Source organism: Wasmannia auropunctata, unplaced genomic scaffold (genome assembly GCF_000956235.1).
Source record: "Wasmannia auropunctata unplaced genomic scaffold, wasmannia.A_1.0 LD336005.1, whole genome shotgun sequence".
Classification (NCBI taxonomy): Eukaryota; Metazoa; Arthropoda; class Insecta; order Hymenoptera; family Formicidae; genus Wasmannia; species Wasmannia auropunctata.
Window position 1 is genome coordinate 191584 of NW_012026885.1, and position 15257 is coordinate 206840.

At 41.1% G+C, this 15257-nt stretch overlaps 1 protein-coding gene across 1 annotated transcript in view; it reads left to right on the forward strand.

Moving 5' to 3' along the window:
* LOC105453093 (ras-related protein Rab-37) overlaps positions 1–15198 on the forward strand; it is a 75115-nt gene extending 59917 nt beyond the window's left edge. The window contains exons 5-8 of the mRNA XM_011694796.1: positions 10920–11028; positions 13284–13394; positions 14045–14186; positions 14469–15198. Of these exons, the coding sequence (XP_011693098.1) occupies positions 10920–11028; positions 13284–13394; positions 14045–14186; positions 14469–14586 (480 nt within the window). The 3' untranslated portion in view covers positions 14587–15198. The remainder of the gene's footprint in view (positions 1–10919; positions 11029–13283; positions 13395–14044; positions 14187–14468) is intronic.
* The last annotated feature ends 59 nt before the right edge of the window (positions 15199–15257 follow it).

Below are 15257 nucleotides of genomic sequence, written 5' to 3' on the forward strand. Positions count from 1 at the left end.
TTGTTGGAATGTTAAAACTGATAAGTATTGCTGTAAAACGTTTTGATATTCTAGCAATCATTTTGACTTTCGCACAAAATAATTTTGATTATTGAACAAAAATTATTTTCAGATCTAGATTCAGCAAAATTGTTCTTTCCGTGTACGAGAATATCTGTGTTTGTCGTGCTCCGTTATCAATCGGGGGTCCGAATTCGCGGTGGATTCGGACAACCACAATATGTTTCAGCGTGTCACATCGAGATTCAATCAACGGGCCGTATATTATCTCTGCTTCCGCGCCACGATCAAACAATCCGCCGTTAACGAAAACGGAAGACGCGCTTAGACACAGCTGTGTGATTTTAGCGCTTCGACAAAATGAAGATTTTATTGCATTAAGTGACTTATACGTATATTTAAAGGATTATTCACTCGACCAATGGAATTTTATTATATAACTTGTAAAGTATTGGTATCGAAGTAAAATTAATTTTACACTCTTTCGATAATCAATTTCAGTCGTTTTCTTCACTTCTCATGGCCATATGTTCTTTCTTTAGATTATTTAGAAACGTATGCAGATTGAAATATAAGCAGCAATTATCCGGTAATAACTGTCGCTAGAATAAGATGCGATACAAAACGCGTATAACGATGCAGCGTATATCGATACCAGAATTCGTTGGCAAAGTCCCTCGAGTGACATATTTCATGGAGGCAAGATCGAAATCGCGAGACAGCAGTCGTATTTATTCGCGCGCGCGCGTCCCGATTAAAATTCGCAATCCGCGCACGTGATACGGCTCATACTTTTGCCGGTATCCCTCGGGCGAAATCCCCCGGCGGGCTTCGATTCGTTTCAATTACCGGAGGTAATTTAGTTTCGGTTTTATTTTCCATTCGTGCACGCACGCGTACACCGGAATTTCCGTCGGCAACTTATCTCGTTTCCAATGTTCTTTTCCTTTCCTCTCTCTCTCTCTCTCGAAGTCACGTGAGCAATTAACAGCGACAAAGTAAACTGGATTCGATAGCTATGTATCTCGCGACAGGGGAGCTTTTTTTCTGTTATCAATGTACATGGAATCATTAATTCTTCGACTACTTTTAAGAAAGATTCTTTTTTACAATTGTTTTGTAGAATGGAGGATATCAATATTTTTGTTTTGTTAAATATTGTACTAACATAAATTAATATAACAAATTTATATTATATTAATAATACAATTTATGTTATTATAACGTTTAATTAAATCCGCTAATTTGCTTGAAAACATTTTAAGTCCTCCATTCAACGAAAACAGATAATATATAATATGTATGTGGACATAAAATGTATCAATTTATGTATTTGTTATACATAAATTGAGAAGAAAATTATATTTGCGTATTTTCCAAATGATTTTTATTAACCGTAATAATTACACGGAAAGAATTTTCTTTTAAAATTTACCCTGAAAATCATGTTAATTGTGAGACAATATAGTATTTAGATAAATTTTACTGTGCACTACAATAAATTTTACTGCGAAATCTTATTGTAGTGCACAGTAAAATTTGCCTAAATACTATATTGTCCCATAATTAACATGATTTGCAGGGTAAATTTAAAAAAAAAATTCTCTCCGTGTACCAGTTAGCTTTAATATGCTTTTCTCATTTAAAAGAACCTTTGCTAATCCTCCTTTTAAAAAACCTTTCAAATTACGTTAAAAACAGAAAAACGACAACTTCTTTGCGTCAGTCTAATATAATGAAATATATAAAAAATTTAAAGTAATCTCCAAATATAAAATATATATTTTAAAATGAGCGGAATTAATAATATTTTTATGTATTTTTCTCGTATGCATTACTTCTTTATATTTGCTTCATTGAATGGTGCGTTTATTTTCAAACACACATTTTAATCGAACATACAAATATACGTTATTAAATAATATAAATTTATTACATTATTATATTGTTATTAATATCAAATTGTATGTTTGCAAACGATTTATTACACTTGTTGAACATAAATTGCAAAGAAAATTATATTTATATACTTTCTAAACGATTTTTAGTAATTGTAATAATTATTATAAGTTTTAATACGCTTTTCTCAGCTAGAAAAACATTTATCTTTTTTTTTCTCGAAAAATTTCAATCAATAACTTTGTTTAAAATAGAAAAACAAATCCTTCGCATTGGTAAATGGAATATAATTCATGGTAGTGAATATTCAAAAATAGTATTTTTGTGTATTTATTCTCTTGTTCTCATATCACTTTTTTTATCATATTATTTAACATATTTTTCAACATATTTTCAATAGTAATTGAAGAATCTGTTCAAGTACGTTTCTTACGGCTGGTATTCCGATAGCCATGTTTGGCTGCGCAGCCTGCGTGCATCGCCGGCAGCGTTAATACATATACTCTCTTCAGAGCCGCAGTCGTCGGTTCGAATCCCACCGTTCTACGTCTATAAGACGGGAACGAACCAAGAGACTCGCTCTGAGAGAAACACATTATGTGTATAATTTTCTCTCTCTCCCTCTCGCTTGAGAATTTCATGCAATGATGATACTTCAACGTTTACTCGAGGTTTTGAGATACGCCAGTTTCAAAGCCAGTGAGGTGGAAGTCATAGTTACTCTGAGCGTGAAATTCGTAAACATTATTTTATAAACTGATATTGAAATAATACGATATTGCTTAATGTTTATTTTATTCTATTTCGTATTACTGTATTTTAATTACAATTTATTTTCTGCAGAATATCCCGAATACGCATTAATATAAATTATTGTTTTCGAATACATTGTCTCGGTTATTGTTCGAAAAAAAAAGTAACAGTTTCGCGCACGGCATTTTCTTAACTGAGAATTGTTTTGAGAAACAGCAGCTTAAGTTGGAACAGGAGTTAAGTTGGAATAGAGAAAACCGCGAAGTGCACTAAAGGAAACGCGAAGAGGAGCGCTAAGAACGATGTCGACAACGTTGCAGCTTGTCGCAATCAACACGTTAATTAGCATGTAATTAGCGGCGGTATTTGCAAGCGACTACTGTGCTACGGCGACGCCTCCGCGAGCTGTGACCTTTCGCGAAGAGTTCGACCTTAAACTTCGCGCTCTCCTTCTTCCTCTTCTCCAGGGCCGAGGCCGGAAGCGCGGCCGCATCAGCTTTTATCGCGCTCGCGGTAGTGCCTTGCAATTGCATGGCCGATGCGTCCGTAATGTCCAATGGCACCCTCCGAAAGGGCGTGATTAATTCCCATAATGGCCGCTCCGTCGACTTAATGAGTGCGCTTTGTCGGACGGTCGTTGGCCGTCAGCCGCGCCGGGAGAAAAATGAAGGGCGACACTCTTTCGCGGAGATAAATGCACGCGGCCGCGGCCGTTTCAACTTGCGAACGTCGTAGGCGGCCACCGACTTTGATAAAGCAGCTTTCCGGCAAGTCAGCATACTGTGCCGAGTAGAATCGTTATCGATACCGTGACTAGGCGGGCGCGATAAAACGTTATCTAACATCTCGGCTCGTCGGGAAAGCCACGAAGTCAAAGGAAGTGACGGGAAAGAAGAGTTTCTTCGTTACAATGAAACGCCTTCTACGCGTTTTCGCCCCGTCGCTCTATCGAGATATAAAATCGCTGTGTAAGAGACATTTTTGTGAATTTTTAGGACGTAAGATATAAACGCGATTGGCGAATAAGCTCTTTGCCACACACCTAGTAGTGATGCTGTTTGACCTTATCTTATCTACCGTCGAGTCGTGAGCCAATATGGAAGGCAAATTCGCTTTTCGAGCGTGCAAAGAAGCTACTTTGGATTTATACAGACAGACAAAATGGAATTGCATCGTGCGCGCAAAATCACGCGCGGAGAGCGTGAGCATTTTTGATTATTACCATATTAATCTCTGTGTACAAAGCAACGATGTTAAAATCGCGGGAGATCTCGATCGATTCGTTAGAAATTATTTGTTTTTTCCTCATTAATGAATACCTCAACATTCGCGCAAAGCGTTGATTCTTCTCTTCACGCTTCGTTGCGAACATTCGTGATGTTCTCGTTACGTCGAGCACATCGGCACGTGCAGTCGAAAAATGGATCCACGTGGATCGCCGCGATCGCGGCCGAAATCAGTCCGGGTTCAACATCCTTTCTTTATCTGCTGGCGCCACTTACATAAAGGCATCCAGTTACATCATACAGATCTTTCGTTTTTTATTATTCTACGTGAACTCTCAACCTTTCAATTGCGTAGTTCGGAATACATTGTACACGCTCGCGCAGCGTATGCTTCGTCGTCGACTTCTCAACGTCAGTATGCGTATCTCGCAGCGATGTATTAATCGTGATATCGCATAAATACAAGCGTGTATTAGTTAGTCAGCTTTAAAAAGTAAAGATATTATAGGTTTAGTTTTATGACGTTTAGAAACGAAATACAAAATAAATGCATCTTTGATAGCATAATATACACATTAAAATACATGAAATGTATATAATATATATTATAATATAAATATACATTTTTTAAATATGAAAAATATGTAATTTAATAATCTCTTATTAAAAAATATTTTATATATTTTATACATAGACTAACTCTTGTACGATTTACAAGTATGATTAATTCCTGCTAAATCTACCAGAATTTCTTGTTGAACAGGTCATCTTTCCTGTTAAATATATCAGAATTTTTTATCGGTCGAACAATTCTTTCGTATTAAATGTACCAGAATTTTTTAATGTGTGATCGAGTCTCTTGTATTAATACGTTTTAGCACATATTACCTTTCAGAAATTATCAGGTTTATGAATTAATTTTGGTACAGAAAATATTGTCAAAATATATCTTTTAGTTACTTTCATTTTTTATCCTAATTTTGGGAGCTGTATGAAGTTGCCCCCCCTCCATTACTGAAACTCCACTAACGACCATTACCATTCGATTGGTGGTTGTTTGGTAGTCCATTCTCGATGATTGGTAATCAAAAGTTGTAAATAATAATATGAAAATATGGGCGTCAAGTTAGCACCTCCTTTCGTAAAATATGGCTTTTCAGACTGCGTAAGTAATCATAACTGTAAGTATTCGTTTGGTGGCTATTTACGTTTGATAGTCCATTTTTAATAATTCGTAGTCAAAACTATGATATATACTAGTGATAGTAATTTTACGTAGGCCAGTATTCATAATTGGTTTTTATTTTAAAATTGTCTTCAGTAATGTCTTAGAATGCTGATACAGCTCTGTGATTGGCTAATAACATCTTGAAACGGTCTTAAATATAAAAATCGACTATGAATATTGGTTGTAAATATAAGATACGTATATCAGTAAATTCGTGATCTTTAGTTTAATTTATACGCTTAAAAATTGAAAATGGAAATTCAAGTAGCATGAAATATAATGCTTTTTATTATCAAAAAGAGGGACTTAACTTTATATATGTATCTTTTTGTATTATTATTATTATAAGTTTTAACTATCTTCGGGAATGGGCTACCAAACATTAGCAAACTACCAAACGAATGCTTACAGTTATCATTGCTTACGCAATCTGGAAAGTTATATTTTGTGAAAGAAGAGGATAACTTCACGCGCGTATGTCTTGTTTTCATATATTATTATTCACAACTTTGACTACCATCGGGAATGAGCTACCAAATACTACCAAATGACCACCAATCGAGTAGTAATGGTCGTTAATGGATTTTCGATAGTGGAGGGGAGGGGGGCAACTTTACGTAGCTAATTTTGAGGATGGTAAAAAATCTTATGATGCTACATCTTTTATTCTTTTTTTTGTGATTCTCAAATACGAGAACTCCACTGCTCTCGTAGTGATGCAACGTACTGCTCGCGGGAAATGTCTACTGAATATAATCAAAAGTTTTATAGATCCAACTAAAAAATATTAATCAAATCTGTATAGTAAAATCTATCGAAGTTCCAGTTATTAAAATATCAAATCCTATTATTATAACCAGAAATTCTGTTTGGTTCCGCCAAAATTCATTCAATTCAATATCATATACATATATCTTGTTGGTACAATCAAATCATTTTTCTATGTCAGTGTAATTATACATTTATTTTATTATAATACAGTAATAAATAAATAATAAATTTTTAATGTAAGTCGTTTCGAAGTATGTACATATATATGTAAATCGCATGATGTTAATTAAGTGACGCTATAGAGTGTCACCATCGGAGAGCCGGGAAAGTAGAAGAATCGCATGGGCGGCATGGGAGAAGCGAGTCACCGGCGCGTGACCGTGCATGACGTAATTCGAAGTCACGAGAGGGTCACGCGAGAAGATGGTGTCAGTAACCGGCGCGGCGGTGCGCGCGGGCGATTCGTTTGGCGGCTCGATTAATCACGCCGCTGAGCCGCGCCGACATAGTTAATTAATTAATTAATCGCGCCCGATGATCTCGTGACGCGCGCTCGCGTGGGACCACGGGGGCTTCCCGCTCTCTCGCCGAGGAATGCTGTAAAAGGGCGCCACCAGTCGGGTGAACCGGTCGGGTTCACGCTGCGAGCCTTTTCGGTGCCGGCCGCGGCGTGGGTGGGCCCAAAAGCTGGTAGGCTGGGCCTGCCTCTGCCTCGAATCTGCATCGCAATCCGGTTTTTGCAAAGCGACCGACGACGCCGACGGCGAAACAATTTCTACGACGCGGACGCTTCGAATTGGACGCTGCGCTCGGCTTTCGCATCTCGCAGACATTTCCCTTCGGGAAATCCGGGGGAAATCTTCGGTGTAAAAATGACCTTGAACTTCTCGAAAAAGTAAACGCGCTAATCATAGAGCAACATTAAAAACGAGGATTTCCTTCCGCATTCGAGTAACCACGAATGATAAATGATTTATTTATTGGAAATATTTTTCGTGAATATTTTTTATGCGATTATTGTATTATACATGTATAATGCATTATTCCGTATTCGGATACGCGCGGCGCGTCCGAATTTCGAATCGCGTTAAATTATTCAAGCCAGGGCTTTCAAATTTTCCTCGAAACGCGCTCTGTAAATGGATGGGTCAAGCATTCTGGCCACTGAATGCAATCGTCGAATCGTCGGCGGTCTCTTTCCCGCGATTGCACGACCGCGAATCCGCACGTGTCGCAGCCGCACATGTCGAGCGAATGCTCGATTGCCATCGCCGGCGTTATTTCGTGCTCGGTGAAGTCGGAAATGATCGGGACCGGTCGCGGGTGTGAGTTTTTAACACCTGCCGAGGTCCAAGTTCGATAAGCGTCGTTCGGCGGCAAACGGATGGAAAAAAAAAACACGAGAGAAACGAGACCGCGTAATGCATCGAAATTGTCGGGCGGAGTTAAACCGCGCGACGGGATCGCATCTCCCGTGCGAATTGCATGCGTTTCACACGTTTTCAGCATCTTGCGCCTGGCATCTGAAAGTAAAGAACGCGCTCTATTTCCACCGGATGTACGTTACTTCGCTCGCAACCAGGCAAACGAAAGTTTTTATTTCCTGTCGTTCCCGGAGCGACGCGAGCGACAGTGAAAGGCGCATTTTCGTGCGATTTTACTGCCGCGAACGGATGCGGATAAATAAAAGAGAAAATAGAGACAAATACATAGGGCAGTATTGTATCACGCGATAATAAAAGCTGCAGGAAAATAATCGATATCTGAAAACTCGAATATCGGGCGAGTATATATATCGGGATTATTTTAGGCTCCGAAGATCTTTTTTTCACGGGAGAAGTTTTGATGCGTTACGAGAGTGTTACGGCGTAAAACGGTCGTCGATATATCGATTCGTGAGAGGTGGGCTCGAACCGGAGATGATCTGCGGTGGTCGGCTTTTCGACGAGTTTCACCACTCGGGGCGAATTCGGGGAGACGGTTTTTTTTAATTTTTTTGTTTACGACGAGCACGATAGGTATAGAAAACGTGAGGTGCATTTCAAAGCGCAATACGCGAGCGTGTCCCCTTTCGTGCCGCGAGACGCGTATCCGTTATTATCGGATGATAGTAATTTACGAGAGCGTAAAAGGATCCGGCTGTGGGCCGCGGCGGAACGCCGGTGAATAGCCATTAGCGCCCCGATGTTTTCCCCGAGAAACAAAGACCATTTCCGCTCTCGATTTACGCGCGAGGCAGCTCGTTATCGCGCGGCGGGCTAGCTACATACTGCATACACTGCGACGGACTTGTAATTGCCTCGATCTAGCTTTGCTGTAACACGAAGGCGAAGGGTGTCGATTCTGCGAGGGATTAAGTCTTCCGAAGGCGAAGACTTAATCCTTCGCGAATTCCATGTCGAAGTCCGACGTCTCGTTTGTGACGCGATAATCTTGCAAATTTTTTGCCTGAAGCGAGAGAGAGAGAGAGAGAGAGAGAGAGAGAGGCAGTTTCAGAGAGAAAGAGAAAGAGATAGCAGGACATGTGTAGTACAAACGGAATTTATCAGATGCGCTCTTCCGAGCGGATTAATCGCGTCACGATCGATTTCGATCTCCTGGGGAAGATCTCATTGCATGCAGGCGAACGTGTCTGACATTCTCGTGTTTTGCGAATATATTTATTAAAACCGCGCTCGCGTTTATGTTCGCATAACTGGTCGTAACGCACTTTAAAACTCGTATCGGGCTACGCATTCGTGAAGATCGAGAATTGCGAATTGGAGAGATTGGAATTTAACCAATCGGAACGAAAGGGATTAAAATTAAACTTGTTTGATTGGTCGAATTCTCATCTTCAATTTATAAACCTCAATCTCCTATGCGTAGTCTGAGGTTTAGACGATTCACAATCCGTCGCTCGCGCTGCGTACAAATTTGCTGTCCACCGACGGTGGACCTGACGTTGCGAATTATATTCCCGTTCGTCAAACGTCGGGATATTTCAATAACCAGCTTGGCTTTGCAGTTTACGCGTCAGAGGGATCAAAGGGAATACTTTTCCTTTTGCACTCATCGACTGGATTTCCGTTTAATATTCGCGTAATCCTATGTAGAGCCACGACCGGCCTCCATTAACGCGCAACACCGGCTATTCACGGTGACAGCGCAATTTTACGCGTGAAAATTTTCCAATCTTGCTCCGATTAGCGATCGCTTCCGATTTCACGTTGCGCAAGCGAACGCGTTGTACAAACTTCCGTCACAGCGCGTGTAACAGGGCTAAATATTGTTTTAATAATATTCGATCGCGCGGCCAAAGCGCACGGATTATGCCAAGCGCGATGAAAAAGCGTTTCGAATAATTTTCGCTGGCGTTAACATAAGCGTCATAAGCATTCCACTATTCCGATCTCAATAGCGGAAATATTGCCGCAATAATATATGTATAATGGAGAATTATTCTGAAAATTTGCACGAATCTAGGTGAGTGCATTCCGTGATTCATCGTCGAGCCGAGCGATTCCGCAGAAATTTTCCCGTGTTCTCTCGACCGCGCCGGCACGTTCTCGCTCAAGTAAGGATCGGACCCATCGAAAGAGCCGGGTCGCATTTGCACGATTCGAACGGCGGCCCGTACTTTCACTCGATCGCTCTTGTCCCGTACCCCGTCGGCACGGCGGGCCCTCGCCGCGCCGCCGTGAACGCGAAGAGGAGAACGTCCGAGACGGCGGAGCGGCGCGGCGCGAGAGGGGAAAGGGGAGACTCCGGGCAGAAGGAGAAACGCGAGAAGAGGAAGCACACACGTACGCACGCACGTACGCGCGTACGCATACGTACGAACGAACGAAACGAAGCGAGTGGGCGCTCGCGAGTCCGGGGAGAGAGGTTTAGTGACCTCGGCGTGTCGCCGTCGTCCTAAGGAGAAGCAGAAGGAGTAGGACGACGACGACCACGACGACGACCACGACGACGAGCACCAGCACGGGTACGAGCACGGGCGCAAGCACGACGACGCCGAGGCGCAACGAGACGACGAGGAGTGGCCGAGAAGAAGAAGAGCAAATTGGTGCTCCCGGTAGCAGGGGCTCATGAGCACCGTGGAGGAAACGTTGCGCAACGTGTCGAGGCGCAGCAGGCACGGCACGCGCGGCACCGGCAGCTCGGCCGGCGCCGATTGGTCCGCGTCGGCCGCACGGGGCCCGGCCCAGCCGATCCCCGTCGCTGCGCCGGCCACCACGTCCACCGCCTTCGCCAGGCCCCAGGACATCACGGGCCCGACCAGGCGCCAGTCCTCGCGCGACAGCGTCGACTCCGCCGGCCAGCACACCCCACCTGATCTTCACGCGGACCTTCTCTTCAAGGTCTCCTACCTTGCCTCCTGATACCCGCTTCCTTCGCGCTCGCTCGCTCGCTAGCGCTCGCTCATCTCTCGCGCAACAATACGCCGCGTATTTGTTGCTTCTCTTGTTTCTCTCGCTCAAGCGCGATCAACTCTTCGGACGTAATCGCTTCTTACTTTTCACGTGTAAATGCAATCTTATTTATTCATTTTAATTTAATTTATTTTATTCTTAATGAAAATTATGATAAACTTTTAAATTTAGATAATCAGTCATGTTATCTGTTTTTTACTTCTTCTGTGGAATATTAGTTCAAATTAGGAATTAGGATTTGAAATCAGCATTACGCGAACGGATGAGCGAGCTGGAATAAGAATGAAACGATTACTTGAACAATCGTTGCTCGATGCAGGTGATGTTGCTCGGTGACAGCGGCGTTGGGAAAACCTGTCTCCTCACGCGTTTCCGCGACGGCCGGTTCCTGTCGGGAAACTACATAACGACTGTCGGCATTGACTTTAGGGTGAGACTCTAGGGTTATTTCACCTCCGTACTTACATATGCGATTAACAAAAAATGCCGATGAACTTACAAATGATTCTCTAAGAACATAAAGTGCATGTTGTTCACATTGGACGACGGTATCTTCATGATTTATAAAGATTTATGATCCTCGTGAGGCTACAGAAATTCAAAGAAGTGCCTTTCCTGCCTTTGCAGAACAAAGTTGTCACCGTCGACGACACGCCGATCAAGCTGCAGATATGGGACACAGCCGGCCAGGAGAGGTTCCGAAGCGTGACGCACGCTTACTACCGAGACGCACATGGTAAACTCTTTTCTTTCACGTCACGAATCTGTCTTGCTCCAATAAGAATCGAAACGATATTCGCTCAGGACAAATTAATAAATATATCGAAATTGAAATCAGTACAAAAATTAATGGAATTAAATTTTTAAATACATCTTGTTGCTGATATTGCAGTGCAAGTATCACGAATTATGCTCGAAATTTGACTGTTTTCGAATATATGTATAAAATATGTGTATATATATCCCGATTAACGCATTTTGAGATAAATTAAATCAACGCGACGATATTTTTAATAAGAGCACGTTTATCACAGCGTCATCAATAAATACGAGAGCGGTGACAAAAATTTTCCATGTATTTTGCAATATCTCGTAACAGTTTAATTATCGCGTTGCAAACGCCGCCACGGTTTCGAAGCCGTGCATATACGTATGTTTTATTAGCTTTGCGTTTTACAGCGGAAAATGATGGGAAACATCTCTCCCGGCGAGAAATGTGACGCGTTTTGAAACGTCGGGTATTTAATGCGCGTTTGATTTAATCGAAAAGTTTTCTTCTTAAAGCAATTACGAAATACGAAGTTTTATTTGATTATTGTTATTGATTGTCTTGCGCAAGGAGTTCAGATTCTTCTCTGAACTTTTCTTAATCTTTAGAGAACAGGATGGTTTTCGGTTTCTACAGTTTTCAATTTAAAACTTTGATATATATATATCATACAGTAATGAGCTATGAAATAAACGCTAAGATCGCTCCAGAGTCGATATATCGGCTTCCCTTTTGGAAAAAAAACGATAAAAAGTTTTTTGTCTTCAAACTCTGTTGTTGAAATATTTTATTAGAATAATTATTTTCACATCTTTTAATGGAATATATGATATAGAAATATATGAAAATTTTTAAGATGGAGGGACAAGAAATACCGATTATATCAATACATGTCAGTAGACTGATAATATATATACAATGAAATATCAACCAAATAAATATGTATCAATAAAATTATTATCTCAAACATTAAAATAAAATAAATAGCACTAATCACGTTAAATTCACTTGGATTAAAAACCGATAAATCGGCTTCCCGTCCTCCAGAGGTTAATTTGCAAATTCATTCGACCGATTTAAAATTTACTTTTCCATAATGAGAAAATGGTGATTGGCTGTATGTTTTCTGTATGCTTTCTGTAATAAATTTTCAACAATTCAAATATTGTTAATTTTATATGCAATTAATTAATATTGCAATTAATTTTCGGATATTCTTTAAAAATGTTAATATGTACGAAGGACACGTGTGAAAATAGATGAAGGATATAATTTTGTGCTTTAGAATTCGAGTTTTTTAATCTTTCTTTTTGTTTTAAGAACTATCTATACTATATTTATCAAATTGGTCTTAGGATTGGGAATTTGAGATTTCTTGCGCATCTAACGAACTTTCCGATATGCAGCATAGAACAACAACATTACATCGGTGCGTCTCCGGGGAAATCTTAATTGTTCGTCCCGACTTGATTGTTCACACTCGAATGCGAGAACGCGGTCCGTTTTCGGGCTTGGAATGATCAAACGTTACCACCGTCACTCGCGGCAAACTCGACTTTACAATGCATGAACCATTTGTAACTTCCTAACCCGAGCCCTAGCCGCTGCTCCCGATTTTGTTACTCCGCCAATTTTGGCCAGGTGCCAGACTCAATTCTCATGATGTATGGATAGCGGGAAAGCAATACGGAGAGGTTGCCTGAAAGGGGAACCTCATTGTTTATTCGTGAGTTCTGAAGTTGTTGCGACAATAATGCTGCGTTGTGTCTCAACTTCGGAAGTAATCATTCCAGTCGAGTGAATTCAACAATAATTAAATACATCACACCCATTTAGAAGATTAGATAGCGACCATTGAGATCACACGGAATCGAGGGAAGTTCAGGATGGAAATGCGAATTGATTTTATAATTCGCGCAAGGCGTTTTAATTACAATGTAAATGTAAAATAATTAAATAGCCATGCTGTAAAGAAATTTAAATGTAACATAATAATATTCATTTCAGAATAATGTCTAAAAGTGAGAGAAAATTGTGTATTCACAGATTATAATTTTTTGCACTCTTTCTAAACTCGATTATTTTAATATATTTTCACACATATACACATATAAACGATGCCTTTACTTATACTTCATAAAAAGTTTCTGACCGTCGCGCGACGTAAAGTCGATTAAGTAGTCGATAAAAAAAAAGACAATTCACACGACCGCGTGTTCCAGCGCTTCTGCTGCTGTACGACGTGACGAATAAGACGAGTTACGACAACATCAGGGCTTGGCTAAGCGAAATCCGGGAACACGCGAACGAGGATGTCGTCATCATGCTGCTGGGTAAGTCGCGTTTTATATTTATGGTTACCGTGCCGAGACGATAGATCTGCCCACTTGGGGATCCTCGCGCTCAAAACGGGGACTTGAATCTCCGGGAGGCTGAACGCCAGAAATAAGGGCTGCGATAATGGTTTAGCGCGGGAGATAAGAGCTCGGGAAAGCGATCTGGATGACCCAGATTTGATTTCATCGGTCAAATTGTCCCAAAGCGCTGATATACATCCAGCTATCGGATCCGATTTAAATCAACGATTCAGAACTAACAATCCAGGTAGTGCGGGAAGTCGATCGAGTTCAACTCGCAGCGTTTCCGCTTGATGCAATTTGGGCCGCTTTGGAAAGCAATTAAGACCAATCTTCCGCGAGCCCGCGCGTTCGGCTAGAAAATGCATTTGATACGAGTGTAAAGAGAATATAAATATTTTCGACCTCCCGCAATTTTTTTTTACGTGTAATTTTTCAGCTTTTAATTCGGAATCCAATTTCGATCTGAATGTACCTCGCGCGCACTATCTCGGTTCACATAAATTGACCTTAATTGCTCACGGGCAGTCCAGATCGCGGCGACCGAGAACGCTTTATTAGTTCCGTCATGGAAAAGCTGGATATTTTGTGATAATTCATCTTCTCGTCGATGTATTAAACCGTAGGTAACAAGTCCGACTGCGGGACGGAGCGTGCCGTTAAGCGGGAAGACGGCGAGCGATTAGCGCAGGAGTACAAAGTGCCGTTCATGGAAACGTCTGCCAAGACTGGCCTCAATGTCGAATTGGCGTTTCTCGCCGTTGCTCGGTACGGTTTCGATAAAAAGCGACATAGAAATAAGATATAGTAACGTCAACGCACGATGCTTGAAACTGCACTGATTTGTAGATGTCGATTTCACGTCGATTTCTCTATTGATTAACTCCAATCTTTAGCTGTTTCCTCCGAAACTGAAAATCTTTTAAGAGTTAGATAAAAGATGGATGATGAGCTAAAATGAAAGTTTTTCTTAGAAAGTGCTTCGTATACTTATGAAAGGAAGACCAGGGGAGGCCGGAAAAATCGATAGAACTAAACGATTGATTTCAGGGAGCTGAAGGCTAGAAAAAGCGACGGCTCTGACGGGACGAAATTCAACGTTCAGGACTACGTGCGTCAGCAGTCGCAGCGAAGCTCCTGCTTCAACTCCAGCTGCCTCACAACCTGAACTGCTTTTCATTTTTTTTTTTTACGTTAAATTAAGAGAATACGCGAACTGGAATCGCCGTTGGTCGCCGAGCAGATACGGCGCGAAATTGCCATCGCGCGCGAGCCAGGCGTTCATTTGATTTCCACGCGAGAGAATATCGGAGTGTAACATTCGTTGCGGGACGGGCGTATAAATTTTATACTCGATTCATAGAGCAACTTTGCGAATAAACCACAACGCAGAGCAGATCGATCTGAGTTCATCGGGGTGAATCGGAACCACAGCACGCACACGAGTGATATATTAGAATTTTCGGGAAACCTGACTAACCCGAGGCGTTATTTCGTTCAACGAAAAGTCATAGATGTTAGCGCAAACCGCGCGTACACGTGATATCGAAGGAGTACGAAATTTTTTTTTAAAGAATCTTAAAAGAATCAAGGTCAAAGATTTGAATTTTTTTTAGCGTTATAGCGCCAGGGGGAGCGCGGAGATTCTCGTTAAACGTAAGCTAACATGTGTCAATGGTTATTCGCACACGCTGTATATTAATGTGAATAGTTCTAAGAGGATAGAAAGAGAGTTTCACACGCAGGACACCCCCGTAGGTAAGGCTTTAGCTTGATGGTTCTAATTTCGTGTACGCCACATCCGCGTACATATGCATATAATATATATATATATATATA